Source organism: Schistocerca gregaria, chromosome 2, assembly GCF_023897955.1.
Source record: "Schistocerca gregaria isolate iqSchGreg1 chromosome 2, iqSchGreg1.2, whole genome shotgun sequence".
Classification (NCBI taxonomy): Eukaryota; Metazoa; Arthropoda; class Insecta; order Orthoptera; family Acrididae; genus Schistocerca; species Schistocerca gregaria.
Genome location: NC_064921.1, coordinates 580,050,377 through 580,070,102, shown reverse-complemented (window position 1 = coordinate 580,070,102; position 19,726 = coordinate 580,050,377). Strand labels below are relative to the sequence as shown.

Here is a 19,726-nt window from a genome sequence, read left to right as displayed (position 1 = left end):
CTATGGCTTCTCAGGGGAAACTGGGTTCGGTCGCGGCGGCGGCCGATTTAAATACCCTCCGCCCGCGGAGCGCTCCCTCCGCCGTCCGCGCCCCGCGCCACGGTCGCGCGGTGGAACAGATTGCGACGGCGTCTGAGATGACGTCGGTGTGATGGCTCTGCCCGCCGTGGTCGTCACAACTATGCGTTTGCTCGATTTACTCTTGATTAACCCAATCTATATTGCGCCCGTTGGACACTATAGACCGGCAGTACACCCGTGGATATTTTGATAATCAAATACGCCGGGAGAAACTCAAGAATCACATCATAAGCATATTTGTTTGTATTAACACTTAAACATTAGTGTCTACATTATTCCGAAACAAGAGAGAACCCAGCGTACTATACGTACAGTAGTGATTCATTACAACAGCGGCCCCATGTGGCGAACACAATTGTCGCTACAGACGTCGTACATACTACGAAGAGTGTTCCGGTACACACTCTTCATCCCACCTTGTGTCTCTTCAACTTGTAGTGCAGCGGCCAGAACTCGTGCAAACAGAGCTGCTTCTGTCTCTACAAGTGTATCGTAATCAAACTTTGCGTACGACCCCACAAGAAGCAATCCATAGGAGTAGTACACGTCATCCTGTCTGCCCTATAGCATACTGGGACAAGCAACTTTTGTCTTTCCCTCAGCAAACGTGGACGCGCTACAAATCTGAATTAGAACCATCGTAGATATGGGTTCCCATTCAAAATATTACGTACTTACTCCCCTCCGCAGGTCCTACGTATTTGTAACGGGGATTTCTAAACACCCTGCGTATGAGTTGCGTATCTGCTGGTTGTAGTTGTCTGTTACACGGAATTGTTTCATAGGCAGCTTCAGCTTGTGAAGTCTTCAGTTTCAATCGCTAACCTTCAAGCATCGATTGTACACAAATGCAGAGTTCATAGATAAAATATCTTGTTGGATGGGAGAACAGAACATCTCCATGTTACAAAATAATTTTCATTCGGTTTTCGCCGCTCGGCCAGGGTTACTTGCCTTCTTAGGAACACTCTGTTCGTCAATTTCTAAGTCACAGCGATCCCAACCTTAGGAACACTCTGTTCGTCAATTTCTAAGTCACAGCGATCCCAACATCTTCAACGATATTAACGTACTCTGTATTTATTATTCTCTAGAAGGCAGTTACCACTGCTTGTGTGTAATGCTGTGGATTTCATCGACCTCTGTGTCCCTCTCTTGGTGTTTCCTGCACCACCAGATGTAGTGTTGTGCAATACAAGAACCGAAAAACGGGTGAAGGGTATTCCAGTGCCACATCGGAGTCAGTGACGATGCCGAGATAGGTACACCGATTCCCGTCAGATCATCGAAGCTAAGCACCGTCGGGCGTGGCTAGTTGTTGGACGGGTGACCGTCAAGATGCGCCGCGCGCTGCAGATAGTTTTCCCATTGCCTTTATGGTAGAGGGGACAGGGGAGGTGGTGGCGTAAAAGTCCCTGATCAGCAGGCTTTGCGCCAATGCCCTAAATTTCAAATTCCGTAATGTCTCATGAAGTGAGGGCATTTGAAACTGTTGATCGGTCCGTTGTATAGGGATGTTCAGAAAGGCTACCCCGTTGGTGCTCTTGTAGAGGAGTAAGCTATATGCCAGCAGCGAATTTCACCCTGTCCCTTCCCTCATCGGACCAACATGAACTTGACACTACACTACTCACACATACATACTCATTACAGTCGCGTACACACCACAGATACGCTTAACACACAGCTCTGATACTACGCAAAGGAAAGGTGCCTGTCGGTGCAAAGGATAGGGTAAACTTTTCCAGTTAGGCTGCAGAACCTGTCTTTCGGCGTTTCCCAGCTATTTACGCCATACGATGTACGAGAACCCCAGTGTCAAGCAGCGGGTGTTCTCGTGTCAGTACCACTACAGACCAGAATGAGAACATTTGTCGGCTGCAGTCGTGAAAGTTCTCGTTTCTTTCCATTTGCTTTGTAGTGCGGGAGTTGGGCAACTATTTAATCTCTGTTGCAACGGAAAAAAATTATATTCCCCCCACCCACAAAGACACGTGCGTGAAACTGAAAATTTGTACTGTAATTAACATTGGACAATTTTAACCGGAATATTGTTTGCTAAGTTGTTAGAGACTGTGTGGCAAGGAGCACACACTAACCCAAAGATAGTGTTTATATTTTGATGCAAAATGTAAAATTTTCGAGGATTTACTTCGGAAACGGAAGTTTGGACTTTTTTTTCCCCCTCTCGGATGACCCACTAAGGACTACCAGCCAATATCCTTATTCGTAGTTATCTTCTTTCCCTACAGTACTGTTTAATCTGTTGACTGTGTTTTTTTTTCTTTCTGTCTGCCGCCCACGTCAGACCAGTCTTTTTTTTACCAGGAATATTCCCCGCGTTCATTACTTCAGCTGCATCTTCAGCTATTATGTTATTTTTCCTAAATCCTTTTTTACTTCAGAGAACCAACTTGTAGTTTACTTTTCATCTTACAAATATTTGAAGGTCTGTTAGATTAATCTACTGTCTCGCATTCCATAGAAATATAAAATAATACGAATCTTCTTTTTCTCATTAATTGTTACACGCTTTTCCATGTTCCGGTAAATTTTATCATTACCACGTAATTTGCAAACTTCCATATTCTTTCCGAGGGGTTAAATTTTTCTAATTCTTCTTTCTAGATTACCCGAATTTTACTCTAATGCTAGACATTCGCTTGCATGTACACAATCCGGTTTCGCTACTGTACTGTAATGCCTTACTTTTCATTTTTAGATCGGCATTTTTTGTTGCAAAAATATCTTGTTAAACCATGCGCATTTCCTATTTTCTATGTACTTCGCTCTATAATGCCTTCTTCAATCAATTTTGTTGGAAATCTCCCCAAGATATTTAAATTTATTAACCTTTCCAATTTGGCCAGACAGAAATTTAGTTGCATTTTTTCGTTTGTAAAAAACACGTTTGTTTTGCAGAAGTTCATAAGCCAGTCTTACTGGATATTTGTTCTCAACGATTAACTTGTGTAACAACAAATGTCACATTTTCAGAAAGTGTTCGAAAATCATCTGCAAGTGCAAGATAGCTTATACCATGATTTTTGTTTCCGTTTCCCAACCTTATTGGTGAAACCTCATATTCATTCAGTTTTTCATTCCAGATTCTCATTGTGGTTGTTGTGGTCTTCAGTCCAGAGACTGGTTTGATGCAGCTCTCCATTTTTACCCTGTCCTGTGCACCCTTGTACAGACCCTCTGTATACTCCTTCCACCTTTCTGCTTCCCCTTCTTTGCTTAGAACTGGGTTTCCATCTGAGCTCTTGATATTCATGCAAATGGTTTCTTTTATCCAAATCTCTTTAATTTTCCTGTAGGCAGTACCTGTTTTACCCCTAGTGAGATATGCCTCTATATTCTTACATTTGTCCTCTAGCCATCCATTTTAGCAATCTTCCATTTCCTGTCGATCTTATTTTTGAAACGTTTATGTTCCTCCTTGCCTGCTTCATTTACTGCATTTTTTATTTTCTCCTTTCATCAATAAATTCAGTATATATTCCGTTACCCCAGGATTTCTACTAGCCCTCGTCTTTTTACCTACTTGATCCTCTGCTGCCTTCACTACTCCATCCCTCAAAGCTACCCATTCTTCTGCTACTGTATTTCTTTCCCCCATTCCTGTCAATGGATTGTGGTCAGAGTACACATCAGCCCCTGGAAATGCCTTACAATTTAAAACCAGGTTCCAAAATCTCTGCCTTACCATTATATAATATATCTGAAACGTTCCAGTATCGCCAGGTCTCTTCCGTGTAGACAGCTTTTTTACATGATTCTTGAACCAAGTGTTAGCTATGGTTCAATTTATACTCTGCGCAAAATTCTACCAGCCGGCTTCTACTATCATTCCTTATTTCTATCCCATATTCACCTACTACGTTTCCTAATCTACCTTTGGCTACTACCGAATTTCAGTCACCCATGACTGAATAATTCATTTTATCTCCTCAGACATTTAATCAATCTCTTCGTCATTTGCGGAGCTAGTTGGCATATAACCTTTTACTGCTGTGGTAGGCGTGGGCTTCGTGTCTATCTTGGCCACAATAATGTGTTCACTGTGCTGTTTATAGTAACTTAACCGCACTCCCATTTTTTATTCATTATTGAACCTACTCCTGCATTACCCCTATTTGATTTTGTATTTATAACCCTGTATTCACCTGACTAAAAGTCTTGTTCGTCCTGCCACCCACCTTCTCTAATTCCCACTATATCTAACTTCAACCTAGCCATCTCCCTTTTTAAATTTTCTAACCTACTTGCCCGATTAAGGCATCTGACATTCCATCTCCGATCCGTAGAACGCCAGTTTTCTTTCTCCTGATTAGGAAACACACAAAGATTGGTGACAGGCAATCAGATTTTCGTATACCTGTGTCTATTTTGAAGGGCAGATTTATTTCTCTCGTGAATTTCACTGTTTATATTGTTTCTGTAAATATTTCACAAATTAGGTTTGCTAATTTAGACCTGACACCAGATCGAGAATTATTTTATCTACAGTTTTTCGACTGAATCGGTGACCTTTTTGAAATCATTAAATATTTGGAAATCACGTCCAACCGAACGCAGGAACAGTTTGGTCTTGAGATAAACACGAGTGTTTGAAATAAAGCATGGTTGGGCACCGTCTTCTTGCAAAATGAAATATCCACTGGTTTTGCTGTCTTGATGTTCGAGGGATGGACATGTTTAATACACTATCTTCTGAGTCCATTAATCCGTGTGTTGTTTATTTCACAACGAATGTTTGTTCTGAACTTTATCTGCCCTTATGCACCCTTCTTAAAACTACCTTGATATTTTGATAAGTAACCTATATTATTTTTTGTGCTCTGTTTAGTAAATTCTCAGAAAACATTGTGTAATTATGCATTTGATACCAAAGAAATTCCCTGCACTTGTTGACGCTATTTATTGTCTCTCTTAGGTAATGGATATATAAAGGTTCTATCTTCTGGAGTTGTCTTTTTTCCAGATTTCTTCAGAGATCAGTCTTAGTTTATTTTCAATTTTTGGGACAGACAGTTTCAAAAATTCTTCTTGAATAGAGTCTTCTCTAACAGCTTTACTGTTTTTTGAAGTTTTAATCACTTCTTGAATTTCTTTGGCAGTTGGAAATGCTTCTTCTTCTAGATTTTAATGAGTGTTTGCGAATTCCAGCATACGGATTAGGCATGGACAATTAAGAACCAGGTCAAAATATTTTTCAAGCGTTTCGCTGTTCTCCGTGTTACTTTAAGCCACTTTGGGCTTGGTAGCCTTTCAGTCTACCCGTAAATGTTTTAAAAAATCGAGAATATTATTTTTTGAAAAGTTTTCAGTGTTCAGTTTTTCTAGAACACACCTACTTTCTCATTTTGGCCCTCTCTGCTAAAACTTATTCACATTTTTCATTCCCGTGTGTATATATATATATATATATCGATTCCAGCACTGTCCACATCTGCGTTTACTACATCTACCTTTATACTCTGTAAACCACTGTAAGGTGGATAGCAGAGGAAATAACAGAGGAAATAACGCATAATTATATGAAATTTTGTATGTAGGCAGGCATATGGTCCGGAGCTAATTAAGACGCCTGAAAGTGGACGACAAACTAGCGATAATTCAGTTAGTGGTACAGTTAGTAACCTAAATGATATTACAGTGTTCTGTATTTCTTGGCACCCCAAGAGGAATACTAGAGACCGGAAATGCATCGCAAATGTTACCTATTAAGCCATAAACATTATATCTTCTCACCTTTTAACAATTGAACTTTTTAATAATTGCATACTTTAGCCTGTCTAAGGACAGTACTTATTAGTTGGAACAGCTTTTCAGAACAGAATTCGTTTGAAATTCCCACAACAAAAAAAAAAGGTTCAGATGTGTGTGAAATCTTATGGGACTTAGTGCTAAGGTCATCAGTCCCTAAGCTTACACACTACTTAACCTAAATTATCCTAAGGACAAACACACACACACCCATGCCTGAGGGAGGACTCGAACCTCCGCCGGGACCAGCCGCACAGTCCATGACTGCAGCGCCTGAGACCGCTCGGCTAATCCCGCGCGGCTCCCACAACATCCCATTACCTTCCGTTTTTTACTATTTTTGTAATTCTGTTAATTTCAGTGAAATGTGATTGGGCTGTTGCAGGTTGCTTAAAGTCTTGTGGAATGACGGAATGACATTTGTGACATACTTCTGACATTTTCATAAAATTCCTTAAAATGTTACTGTATTTTTTGTTGTTTCAAGTACGTCGGATCTTAACTTACACTCTCCGTTATATAAATCTTCTTTCTCTTACCCTCACTATTTTGTATGAACCTGCCTTAGAGTCGTAAGGTGCCATATTGTTTGTTGTTGTTGTTGTTGTTGTTGTTGTTGTTGTTGTCTTCAGTCCTGAGACTGGTTTGATGCAGCTCTCCATTCTACTCTATCCTGTGCAAGCTTCTTCATCTCCCAGTACCTACTGCAACCTACATCCTTCTGAATCTGTTTAGTGTATTCATCTCTTGGTCTCCCTCTACGATTTTCACCCTCCACGCTGCCCTCCAGTGCTAAATTTGTGATCCCTTGATGCCTCAAAACATGTCCTACTAACCGATCCCTTCTTCTAGTGAAGTTGTGCCACAAACTTCTCCCCAATCCTATTCAAGACCTCCTCATTAGTTACGTGATCTATCCACCTTATCTTCAGCATTCTTCTGTAGCACCATATTGTTTATTTCCATTAATTGTGCATCATAATTATGTAAATATCCTTATAGCAATTGCATGTACATTAAATGTTTCAGGAAGACCACTGGCAATAAAAATTATAACAATCAGTGTCCTACTGTTTTTCTGCACTCTACTTAGAAAATTGAATACTGAAATTAGATGGGAACACACAAATAATGATTCTCGGTTCATTTTTTCTGGCCTTAACTTTCAAGAACTGTACATTAAAGTTTCCGCAAACTACTGTTTCTTCATGTTTGATAGGTAGCTAACAATGGATCAAGATTTTCTCACAAATATCTGGAAGAGCGCTACAGGGGAACTGTGCACCCTGACAATATCAGAGAAGTTTTCTGCAGTAACAGATTACAAGCACTTGCATCTATGTTCTGATCAAAAATGGTTTCGATATTTTTAACTGTGTGTCCAACTTTTGCACATGATGCAATGAGAACTTTTCTGCACATGATGCAAATCTATAATCCCTGATGTTTAACATCTCCATCCCTGTGGTTACATGGTGTCCAGAGGTACAGAGCATGTGTCACTTAAGAATTTTCTATTATCTTCTAGGCGTACATGAAGATTATCTACCTTGTTCTTCAAACCTGTGTTGTTCTGTAGTATTTTTTATAAAAGCAAGCAAATAATTCCACTTTGTACACTTCATATTTTAACTGACGGAATGTGCAATAATGTAATGGTCAACGAGATATTGGTTTGCCCATGCAAGGGGATACAGCAGGAAGAATGTCGCTACTTGCTAGTTCGAAAACTGTCGAGATTTGAGGATCTGTTTGTCCGGTGGTATACCTTCAGAATGATTTGTAACAACTCATGTAAGCGTATGTCTATTTCCTACAGAAGCAACTTGCACGTTTTTGAAAGGAGAGGCAGTACATTTAGCCTTATTCGTTTTGAAATTCCTTTAAAAAAATGTAACCGTAGAGCTTAGACACCACTGAAATTGCTCGAAAAACCTCTCGTAAGTTGTTTTGTTGATTATTCCTTCATATTGTTTCAGTGTCGAGATGAAACAAGAAGAAGAATCTGGTAACTCTAAAGGAGGAGAGGATGGAGTAACGTCTGGTACAGCACCAAACGAAAGTATAAGTAAAAGCAGTGGAGACCCAAACGATGCTCCGAAGGTTGTTTCCGGCTCTGCACACCCAAGTGGTGGAGAAGACCATGCAACAGAACCAACTGGAATCGACGGTGCCGCAGACAGTACCAGCCCTGAACGGAATACAGCCGCAAATACATCAGGAAGCAGTATGGGAAGCGTGAGTACGAGCAGTCCTAGTTCTGAAATGGAGAAGAGAATTGGGCGGCCAGACTGCGATTTGGAACGCAGCAGTAGCTCAATTAACGACTCCGTATCGGATTGTAACCAAAGAGACAGTAGCTCTTGTGATGCCTCTGTATCGGAATGTAACCAAAGCCTCTCGTCCTGCTGCTCAGAATGTAGCATTCATTCTGGAGTTATTGACAAGTGCGGAAGACACCGTGAGAGCAGTGATGTGGATCATTCCCATCCTCCGCCAGTAGTTGTTCCAAATTTGAATGGACGTCAGGCAGAAAGTGCAGACGAATCAGTGTCGGAATTTAATCCAAGGGACAGCGTGTCATCAACTTCACTAAGTAGCACACCCTCTGGAGTTATTGACAGGAGTGGAAGAAAATGCGAGAGCACTGACACGGATAACTCCCCACCAGGTCCTCCACCGGGAACTGCATCCAGTTCAGTTGGACATCAGGCAGATGCAGTTGCTGTTGAATCAGTCACCTGCCAGCCGATGTCTGATTCTCTCACTGAGCAAGATGCTGCCATGTCCAGTGCAGGGTCCGCAGGTACATTAACGAGGAAAATGACGCTCAGATCAGGCAGGGTTACCCAAGTTGAGAGTGTTCCTCCGAAGAAACATCGTGATGTCAGCGACACGAAAAGACTTAAATCTGTCGGAAAACCCCCGAAGAGGAGGTTTTCTGTGGATGACCAGAGCCAATCTTCCTCGGAGGAGAATCCTGAAAAGTTGCTTCGCTTAGAGTCTTCCGATACGATGACGTGCTTAAGCAAGGCAGAAGGCACTACTAGCTTTGTGAATAACCAGTCCGGAGATATTACAAATGTCTCATCGGACCTTCCTAGGGAAACAACTTCAAGCACTGTTGCGGAGGATTCATCATCGGAAAACGAGCGGCTGCTTCTTGCAAACCCTGATGATGTCCCTGTTAGCCAAGTTTCGCCTACATTTACAACTGCAGAGGAGGAAGCTATGGTGGAGAATGAGAAATCAGTGGATGAAAAGCTCGATACTGATAGATCAGAGTCAGCACCCGATAACGAACAAAATCCTGTCGACAAAGAGGTGCTCGATCAGCCGTCTACAAGTTCGGATTCATCAGCCTACCAGGCAGCTAAGAATCATACGGAAACGGATCCATTACCTCCTACAGCTATTGGAGGAGACGAACCCGTCGATGCATGTGCGAAGCCCACAGTTCCAGAGATTCCAACATCTCACGTACCATGTGCTAGTGACTCTGTTGTAAGCAGAGAGATCATAAAAGAAATTCAACCAACTGGTGCAGAAAGTCGTGCGTCTCGAAGTTCAGCATTGACCTTGGACAAGAATGAATGTTCTGCCAATAATTACGTTGAAACTACCACCGATACGTTTGCGCAAGTTACTTGCGATGGCAATCAAGAACACGCCGAAGAGAAAGTTAATAACGCGACACAAGAGAATTATGCGGAAACTCCAGCTGGTGAAACGAGTTACGGGTCGAGGCGGGTTGCACTAGACCTTCAAAACATCCCTTGCCGGAGGGCAGCGAGAGATGTGGTTATTCCAAGCTCATTTTTCACATCAGCAGGTAGACGTGACTCAGAAAAAAGTTTTGAGAGAAATGTAAGAATGGACGTAGAAATAGAGGTCAATAAAGACCGTATGCAAGCAGCACCCGATAGTTCCACAGAAGTGGCAGTGGAAGGAATTACGTCTAAAACAGCCACGAAGATTCATCAGCAGGTGTCTACCAATATTTCTCACTTGCCAGGTACAGACGTTACAAGAGATGTACCTTTAAGTCGCCCATCTCGCGATCACAGTGGTCTGATAGAGTGCACGAAGAAAATTATAAATGATATACCACACGAGAGTAGGAACACAGCTTCTTCCAACATGCGAGGCAATGAAGATAACGCTGCAGGAAAGGTACCTCAAGAAGCAAGACATCTCGACAGCTCTGAAGAGAGTGATGCGTCGCCTGTTCCCCCACCTGCGGAGCAGTACGACCAGAGGAATCTCCAGATATACCGCTATATTACGACGAACAGCGGGTCTGATATAAGATACTCGCCATATGTCACCCGTCGGCGCCCTTTAAGGCCCGGGTACAGCGATGGAGATAATTACCGCCGAACCAGGAGGCAGCCTCACGGAGCTCGGCAGGCAGATAATGGTGTCCAGACTACCAGAGACGCTCCGGCCTCATTTGGTGAGGCATGCAGCATTTCCTAGTGAGTGGAAGAAGTCACTTGGGAAAGGATGAATCTGACAAACCAGTGTGTTTCAATGGCGCTTACTCAGCAACTTCGTTTCATTGTAGTGTTTTGTGAAAGATGTGTTGCATCAACTGTACGTATTACAAAAAATAACATTTTGTCGTGGGCGAAGGTGTTAACTTCGCAGTTTTACATTAATCTGAACAGTTACAGGAAATATTTTACGCCGATAACCGATGTCGGTTGCCACTGTTAATTACCGGAACGATTAAAAGCAGCATCAGATGACATATCGTTATTGACTATCTGATGCTGTTTTCAGTCGTTCTGAAGATTGCCACTGTGACCAACACCTGTTAACGACATGAAACATTTCTGCGATAGCATCAACAAAATATTAAAGTGTAAAGATTTTTGAACGAGGCGACGTATTCGGCTGAAACATTTTGGTGGAATTTTAACGTGTGATTATGCAGAACAGATTTTTTCCCCTGTCTCTCTTGATATGAGAAACTCACTCTTTGCTGAACGCTGATTGCAAAGCAGTGTGTCGTTTGCTACACCATTCATCGAGAGGTAAAAATCAGCCCTTTAAAGTCTTTCTAGTCATACCTGGCCAATTAATTTTCAGTATTTTTTAACAGACAAAATTGACGATATTACTGGGCCTGAGATGTGTAACAGCGTATAGAGTCAGACACGGGACGACACCAAGTTTTAACCTAACAGGAAGTTTCATCAGACACAGAAATTACCACTGTTTCAACTGTATTTTTAATATGACTTTGTAAAGCGGATGGCATCGGCGTAAGTGTAATGAAAGCATCAGCAAGTACGTAATATTTGGTTTCCCCTCGAATGTTGCACAAAGGTTTGTTTTGTGTTACCAGTATTCTGTATGGAGATTGTAATATTGGCGTGTACTTCATAAAAGTCAGATGCTGATTTGTGTATTTTCAGTATTATTGTATAAATGGTTTTACTGATGGGATGAAAAAAGAACCTACTCAATCATATTATGTCATTCCGTAAATAGCGTGGATAAGAAAGTGGACATATTCATTGTGCCAGGAACTTACTTGCCAACATTCCATAAACTCCATTGCATTTTATGTCTGTGTTAAGATTTTATAAATTTTTTTGTATTAATATGAAGAATAGTGAGTGAGTTTGCTCTTTAGTGCAATGAATAAGTGAATTGTTGTGACTTAATTTAGTGTTGTCTTTTGAATTGAAGATGTTGTCTGTAGCATTAATTAAAAAAATAAAGTGGTTACATTGTCATTTTATTGATGTTACCTGATCTGAGATGGTTCCGACATCTCCACAGCCAAAATATTTCACCTCTGCGAAGATGGTGTGACCCACATTCAAAGACCCTGTATCCGTTTGGTTCCATGGTTTGTTGTAATTTGAATAATTATTTTTCATTACATCCTCCGGATGTCAGTACCTGATTATAACGCCGCTGAAGTGAAGTAACAGCTGCCTAGTAGGCCCATGTAGGCGAACTGCTACCTGTTAATGTTGTACATAAGTGTTATCCTAAGCTGTTCGTCATGCCTTAGAGTTAAACTGAGTAGTGTGGAGTGAATATTTCAGCTGGAAGAATCTGCTGATGTCGACAGTGTGTTGTGCAGTGTTCATTCGTCCATTCACACCAAGTGAGGAATCAGGTAAGGCATAAGCCTAGTTTATTTCATTTGGTTTCAGGCAGAATCCATTTCACCTAAAACGACTATTAACACAATGATGCAAACAGCATTTTGGTCCGACTTCATTATGAAATATAAAAGATAGACGAACGAGATAGTCAGCAAAGTAAATTAATCTGACTACATCATTTCAATCAAACCCACGAAATTTTAACATAAAATCAAGTTAAACATACACACTAAAACAAAAAAGACGCACTCGAAGGAATTATCCGAATGGGATGGAAATCGATATATGTGATGCACATGTACAGACAAACAAATGATAACAATTCAGGAAAAATTGGATGATATATTCAAGAGAAAGAGCTTCACAAATTGAGCAAGTCAGTTCTCCTCTGGCCTTTATTCAAGTAGTTATTCGACTTGGCATTGATTGATGGAGTTGTGGACTGTCTGGCATTGATTGATTGAGTTTTCAATGTCCTCCTGAGGGGTATGGTGCCAAATTCTGTCCAACTGACGGGTTAGATCGTCAGAATCCCGAGATGGTTGGAGGGCTGTGCCCATAATGCTCCCAACTTTATCAGTTGGCAAGAGATCTGGTGATCTTGCTGGTCAAGGTAGTGTATGGCAATCACGAAGACAAGCAGTACAAACTCTGGATGGCTGGCATTATCTTGGTAGAATTTGCTGTAAGGGTTTCCCGAACGACAACCAAAGGCGACCCCTCCCCCTCACTTTATGAAAAGAAGTGGCACTGACAGTCACGGTTGTCGGGCCGTATGGCAAACGACAGTCAGGCTGGCGTGTGGGCGCCGTCTGGGGCGTTTCCTGACAGGTCTTCGCTGGTGCAGTCAGTGAAGTTCCAGGCTGAAGAAGTGTCTTGAGCCGCCCTGGACAGCAGTGGGATACCAGCCTGATATACAAGACATAAAATCCCGCCTGAGGCGATAATTTTTGTTAATAATTGGCAACCAATGCTGTACAATCGCAATAAAGTCATGCAGCGTTCAATTGACTCATTTATTAGAACATATTACGCGTTTCGGGATTACAGTCATCTTCAGACCTCACAAACTTCAACTCCTTCCCAATCAACCAGACGCACAGCAGCACAGCAATCAGTCCTATGTTATTCGACACTTTCTTTGAGTTGTCAAGGCTGTGCGCCTGGTTGATTAGGAAGGAGTTGAAGTTTGTGACGTCTGAAGATGAGTGTAATCCCGAAACGCGTAACATGTTCTAATAAATGAGTCAATTGAACGCTGCATGACTTTATTGCGATTGTACAGCATTGGTTGCCAATTATTAAGATACCAACCTGCCGATATTCTACGCTTCACTTTGTTGACCCTCATGACAAGCCATACTGGGCTCGTATTCTAAGCAAGATAATGCCAGCCAGCACATAGCAAGAGTTTGTACAGGTTGTCTTTGTGCTTGCCAAATATTACCTGAGCTAGCAGGATGGCCAGATCTCTTGCCAAATGACAACGTTTGGAGCATTATGGGTAGGGCTCTCCAGCCATCTCAGCATCTGACGATCTAACGCGCCATAGTGTGTCTTGCATTTGAAAGCATGCTACCTATCAGGTTAAAGTGTCACGTAAAAAGTGTACATAAGGATGACGTAAGTAGATCAAGAGAATATTTTCCTAGAAAATTGACTCAAATAAAAAACTCATGTCATTATTTTCTAAGCAGGCGAGAATCTCCACTAAAGCTCTTTTAGCGTCCTACAGTGTAGTTTACCAAATATCTCAGTTTTGGTACTGACATGGTGTCCATTATGCTTGGAGAGTCCATGGTTAAACAGCTCTTGCCCATTTCTTTTTTTCTCGACGCCACAGTTGTCTAATTTGAGATTTTTCCGAATATATTCATCAACAAATTATAGAAAAAATTACAGGGAGAGGTTTGGGTTTGCAACTTGATAAGGTCATTTATAGCAATAGAGAGGCTCATTTAATTTGATGTGTGCGATTTGTTAATGAAAAAAGTAAAAATGACGGAGGGTCTTTTTGCAAGGAAATAAATGCGGGTGCTACACGCAAAGATTTTTTCGACATAGTGGACAACTTCATGAAAATCAGATTAACTGGACACATTGTGTTGATGTGTGTATTGATGGTGGGCGATTCGTGTAGGGCGTTACGGTGGTCTACAAGCAGTTACTCGCGGCTAAGCTCTTAATATGTGGATTCATTGCGTTCTCCGTAGAGAACCACTTGCTTCGCGACATTGGAGTGTTGATATGGATGAAGTAGTACAAACTGCTACAAATGTGAACTTCATTAAAACTCGTCCTCAGAAAGCTAGATTTTTTTGCAGAAATGTCACGATATTGGGGCTGAACGTACACATCGCTTACTTGATAGAGCACATGTGCCTTTCCTGGGGAAATGTATTATTGTTAATTTTTTACTCAGGCGAGAAGTCTGTTCTTAATCTGGAAAAAGAAAATCATATCAGCGTTAAGTGCTTTCTACTAACGCTCGCATACATAAATGAGATATTTGAGAAGTTAAAAGTCACGGACTAAATCTCTGTCAGGAAGTAAAACTCATTTCACTCAGCTTATTTGACGAAGTTTCGGCCGTCAAAAGGAAGCTGGTTTTTTGGAAGAGAAAAATGAACGACAGGAGAATGGACTGTTTTCCTTGTTTGCAGCATTTTATAAACGACAGTGAGATAGGTCCTATTGCAAATATTTTTTTCAACAATTGAAGGACGTTTATCTGTACTTTTTTTTTTATCAAAAATACATTCTTGACAGCTGTGATAGGTGTCAGTGAGTTGAAACTCCATTCAATGATTATTCACGTTCAGAGTTTCGTACTGCAGAAGAGGAAGTGTTAATGGAACTTTAATGAGATTATAAACTAAAAGTGAAGTCTTCAGTAATAAAAATGTTTCCAAGCTGGCGCAAGAAAACGCTGAAGGAACTAATTCTCCTTTTACAGCCTCTTACCTTAGCGATAGTGGTTTTTCGCCAGCGACCGTCTTAAAAACCAAGTACAGATCAAGACTTAATGCGGAGATGAAAATGAGGTTTGCTGTATCTCATTTTGTGACAACGTTTGACAAGGTGTGTAACAAACAGCAAACTCAAGTGTCGTACTGACACTTTCTTTAATTAATTACTAGCAGAAAAAGCCCATTTCTCATTGTTTCTCCTTTCATTTGTTTTCTGAAAACATTACAGATCATCTGAGAACACAGTAAAAATGAACGTCCAAGAAACCGTGAAAGTGTTTGTATGCCACGTTAAAAAGTACTCTCTAACGCTCAGAAATGCTCCCCAGTAATCTTAAATACCATGAATTATTGAACAGTACCCTAATTTGAAATAAAGTACTGTGGCAACCACTTTTTCGTAGAACATAGAGAACATTCCAAAATATTCTTGAACGTTAAAAAAAGTTCTGGAACTTTCTAGACCATTTGGGTATTTTAAAACAGAATTAATAAATTTTCATAAATACTCTACAACACACAAAATTCGAAATTTTCCCCTTAAAAATATGCATAGAGGGGAAGATGTCCTGGTAACCACCACTTCACATACAATCATTTCACACACTAATCACTGTACTACACAACAGAGGAACAAAAGATAGCACCTAATAAAAAACAGTGATTAGCCGTTGGGTGGTTTTCGTCTAACATTAAATAGAGAAGTTAGTATACTAAATTACCACATTATCAATACAGCTGTATTTAATTTAGTGAAAGAAAACTTGCTTGATCATCACTGTATTTCACACTTAATTTTTATCTAAATACTTGATTAAGAAATACATATGTCATCATACTATTTGGTGAGTAGACACACACAAAACACACACACACACTGCTGTCCTTGGAGCAAGTTAGTTATAACTGTCCGTGACAAAACCATGTTGCTTTCAAATTAATACACTTTGACATTAGTCTTTCTGTCTTACTTAGAATGACACTAAACGCTTATCTTGCTGTAAGTGCCAGTCGTTCGTATTGAAATGGCAGTTCGGTAGATAAGAGCGAAATTCTCGGAGTAAATGCTGTTTTTTCCTTTACCTTTTTCTGTATGTTTGCTTCAATTATAGTGTTTGATAACTGTTCTTTTGAATTTTTAAATTAATATCGTCAATAACTTAATTTAATACTTATGAAATGGCTGTTTTAAATAACCATCTGGCGTAATTCTGAACAACGTTCCGAAAAAAATTATCGTCTCTAATTCATATGGGCTTTTGACAACGTTACAAGTCAGTTTGGTGAGTGCCTTAACCGAGTTTGTCTACAAAATGTTTCGCTTCTTCATTGTTGGAAACGTTTGTTCTTAACGGCACTTTCCGCATCCAGACCAAAGAAATTCTGTCTTGAAATATGTATTGATTTAGATCTGATTTTGAAATAAGTGGAAGCGTTTGCCGAAAACGTTCAGAATGTGTAAGGAATGCACCACTCTTTAATTCTGGATATCTCGAAGATCCAAATATTATCGAATCTTCTGGAAGGTTCTATAACATTTTTGAACATTCTTGAACGAACATTACTCTGTCTCGGTCACTTGAGCACTCGATTCCAAGCAGCTCCGCCTTTCTCTCACGAAAGATCCACTGGTGTGATGCCCTCATGTGACAGTCATATCGACGAATCCAATCCCTACCGTGCGAAACTTAACTTTCCTTCAGTAATGGGGGATAGAGGGCTACCATATAACATGTAACATCCATGGGACTGCGAAACTTTGTTTGCGATATTTTGGCCACAGACACACCATTCTTGCTAGGTATCCTACACGGGAGCCTCAGACAGAAACAACGTACTCTGTTTTGGGGCCACGGACTTGAAAACAATGGCCTTAATGTATAAAAATTTCAACCTTCATATCTGCATTTAGTGATTTTCTTACACAAAAGGCTTCTCCAACACAGAATAAACTGTGTGACATCAACTAAGAAGCAAGCCTAGCAAATTATATTAATTTAAGTAAAATGAGATATTATCTGTAAAGTGGTAACTACAGGTAAGTAAACACTGTGGGTACAAAATGGGCTTCCAGGGAAGGATCGTGACTACGAACAGAACTTGTATGCTTCAGACACTGGATCTGGAATATCTCTTTATATTCGATGAATTATTCTACCCTTGAATGACGTTTACAAAATTTCTATCTTCATACTCGCAGAATCCATGCCCAAAATAGTTTCATACAATAGCTATGTCATGAGCGCATAATTATTCTTTGTAGTACTCTCTCTGGTGGTTGTTAAAAAAAAAGCTTCCGAGATTGTCTTTGTGCCGATTAGCCTGAGTTTTTTGTTTGAAGAATTGTAATATGATTATTGAGATTTATGACCGAAGATAACTGGTACGAAATTGTACAATTAAAAGGGAAATAGTAATATATATATATATAGTAATATATATATATAGTATAGTAATATATATATATATATATATATATATCCCTTTTAATTGTACAATTTCGTACCAGTTATCTTCGGTCATAAATGTCAATAATCAGATTACAATTCTTCAAACAAAAAACTCAGGCTAATCGGCACAAAGACAATCTCGGAAGCTTTTTTCTTCTAACAACCACCAGAGAGACTAATACAAAGAATAATTATACGCTCATGACATAGCTATTGTATGAAACTATTTTGCGAATGGATTCTGCGAGTATGAAGATAGAAATTTTGTGAACGTCATTCAAGGGTAGAATTATATCAGAATAATTCATCGAATATAAAGAGATATTACAGATCTATGCTGAATAACCACGACAGTTGATAGTAATACTTAATATTGCTGATATACTGAATGTTCTTATACTATATAAACAGCACATACGAATGGAAATTGTCATCAAGCTGTCCTACACCGACATCACCACAAACTGATCTGCAAGTAATTAAGTACCGTCAGTCTATGCAATTAGGAACTATCCCACATAGGAATCGAAAACTCCTTGTTGGAAGCTTTCAGACGGTAGCTGTTTCCCCTCTTCTGCCGCCAAATGAGCGACTGAACTAACCAGAAGAGATATCTTCCGCTCGCTCGTCCTTTGTTACCATTTCCCGTAGGGGTTAACGACCGCCACGGTATGTGGGACTCATCTGGTATCTCTTCTACTACATTTTGACTTCCCTTCGACTGGTGTACCTTACTGTTTACTTCGCACTATTAGGCATTGCTGATTACTGCCTATAATCAGACGTGATCCACAACTGGAATCTAATCTGATGGACTATCAGATTGAAATTATGAGACTCGATTTGATAACGTTCTGGTTCCCGCACCCCCGAGTGCATACTACGATAGGATATGCAGATGCGATGGCTATTACGATACAATCCAAGAATTATAATATGTAGTAGTTGGAAATGAAACCGAATGATATCTGAATTCCGGTGCTGAATATTGTATGTACAAGTGCTTCATTGTGGGGCGATAACAATAACGGACGACTTCAACCGATTACAGCAATTCTGCTCGAGCACTGATCACGACGAAACGCTTCTGAGCGACAACAAGGGGAACGAAATTTTCCTACAGTCGCTAGCGAAACAGAACTAGTATCGAGCCTTTACTGAAGCTACACCCCCCTCAAGTGCCACTGAAACACTTCTCAGACCATCAGCTCCAGTTCTTTCATACTAAGTCGCAGAATGATGCTGTTCCATGTGGCTAATAGTGCTTACATGAAAATAATTGATGCTTCCACAGTCAAGTTGCGGGCTTCATCAGAAAGTGTATTCGGCCCACAAACACGCACTGGCTACTGGTTCTTGGTGATGTTAGACTACCATCAACAAGAAGATCACAGTCATTGATGAATGTTTGGATAAGAGTAAAAACCAGCCCAGAATTGCCAATAAACTCTGAAATATCTTAACCAGAGCCCCAACGACTGCTGTCCATAAAATCATTGTGGCGCGCAACATCCAGTAACTTCCAACGTGCAAGAAGCCTGGAACAGATAATACCAAGAGCGTCACCAACTAATCAAAATTCCCTGGGAGTAATGACCAGGTATTTATCTACCCAGCAACACTGGTGCATACCGAATCGGACCAGAACTGACCGGGGCAGATATGGAGAATAGCTGCTCCAACAGGGATGGAAGTTCTCCCCTGAATCTGACTGCACTGAAAAGCAGCAAAAAGTGCATCACTTAACATTGGAATGTTTCTCAGAGCATTCAAAGGGATAATGGAAGACTTTCAAAATTTGTTTGCAGAAGCTTCTGACTGGATTTAAAACTTGGTCCTTGAGCTGTGAACTAATTATGAAGTTGAGATTGGGTATATCTACATAGAAATGTATAGGTGACAAGAATTATATGTAAAAAAAATTAGTTAGCACGATGTACACACACTTTATTCAACGTGTAAACGTCAGATATTCGGATTTAGCTTTTGACGTGTTCGATATGCGTGCCATCGTTGGCGATGATATGGCGCAGCGAATAGCGAAATTCCTCATGACCCGCTGAAGTGTCGGAACATCGATGCTGTCGGTGACCTCCTGAATGGCTGTTTTTAGCTCAGCGGTGGTTTTCGGGTTATTGCTGTATACATTGGCTTTAATATAGCCCACAAAAAGGAGTCGCATATGTTCGGATCCGGAGATATGGCGGCCAAACGAGGCCCATGCCAGTGGCCTCTGGGTACATCAAAGTACTCCTCCAGGGCATCAAACATTTCTGCTTTGGTAGGGTCGAGCTGCTCCTTCCAAAACCTTCACGTACCATTCGGT

General features: G+C 40.6%; 1 protein-coding gene across 3 annotated transcripts in view; it reads left to right on the top strand.

Moving 5' to 3' along the window:
- LOC126333223 (serine-rich adhesin for platelets-like) overlaps positions 1-11,600 on the top strand; it is a 121,601-nt gene extending 110,001 nt beyond the window's left edge. For all 3 annotated transcript variants that reach the window (XM_049996722.1, XM_049996723.1, XM_049996724.1), the window contains one exon: positions 7,833-11,600. In XM_049996722.1, the coding sequence (XP_049852679.1) occupies positions 7,840-10,332 (2,493 nt within the window). In that variant the 5' untranslated portion in view covers positions 7,833-7,839 and the 3' untranslated portion in view covers positions 10,333-11,600. The remainder of the gene's footprint in view (positions 1-7,832) is intronic.
- The last annotated feature ends 8,126 nt before the right edge of the window (positions 11,601-19,726 follow it).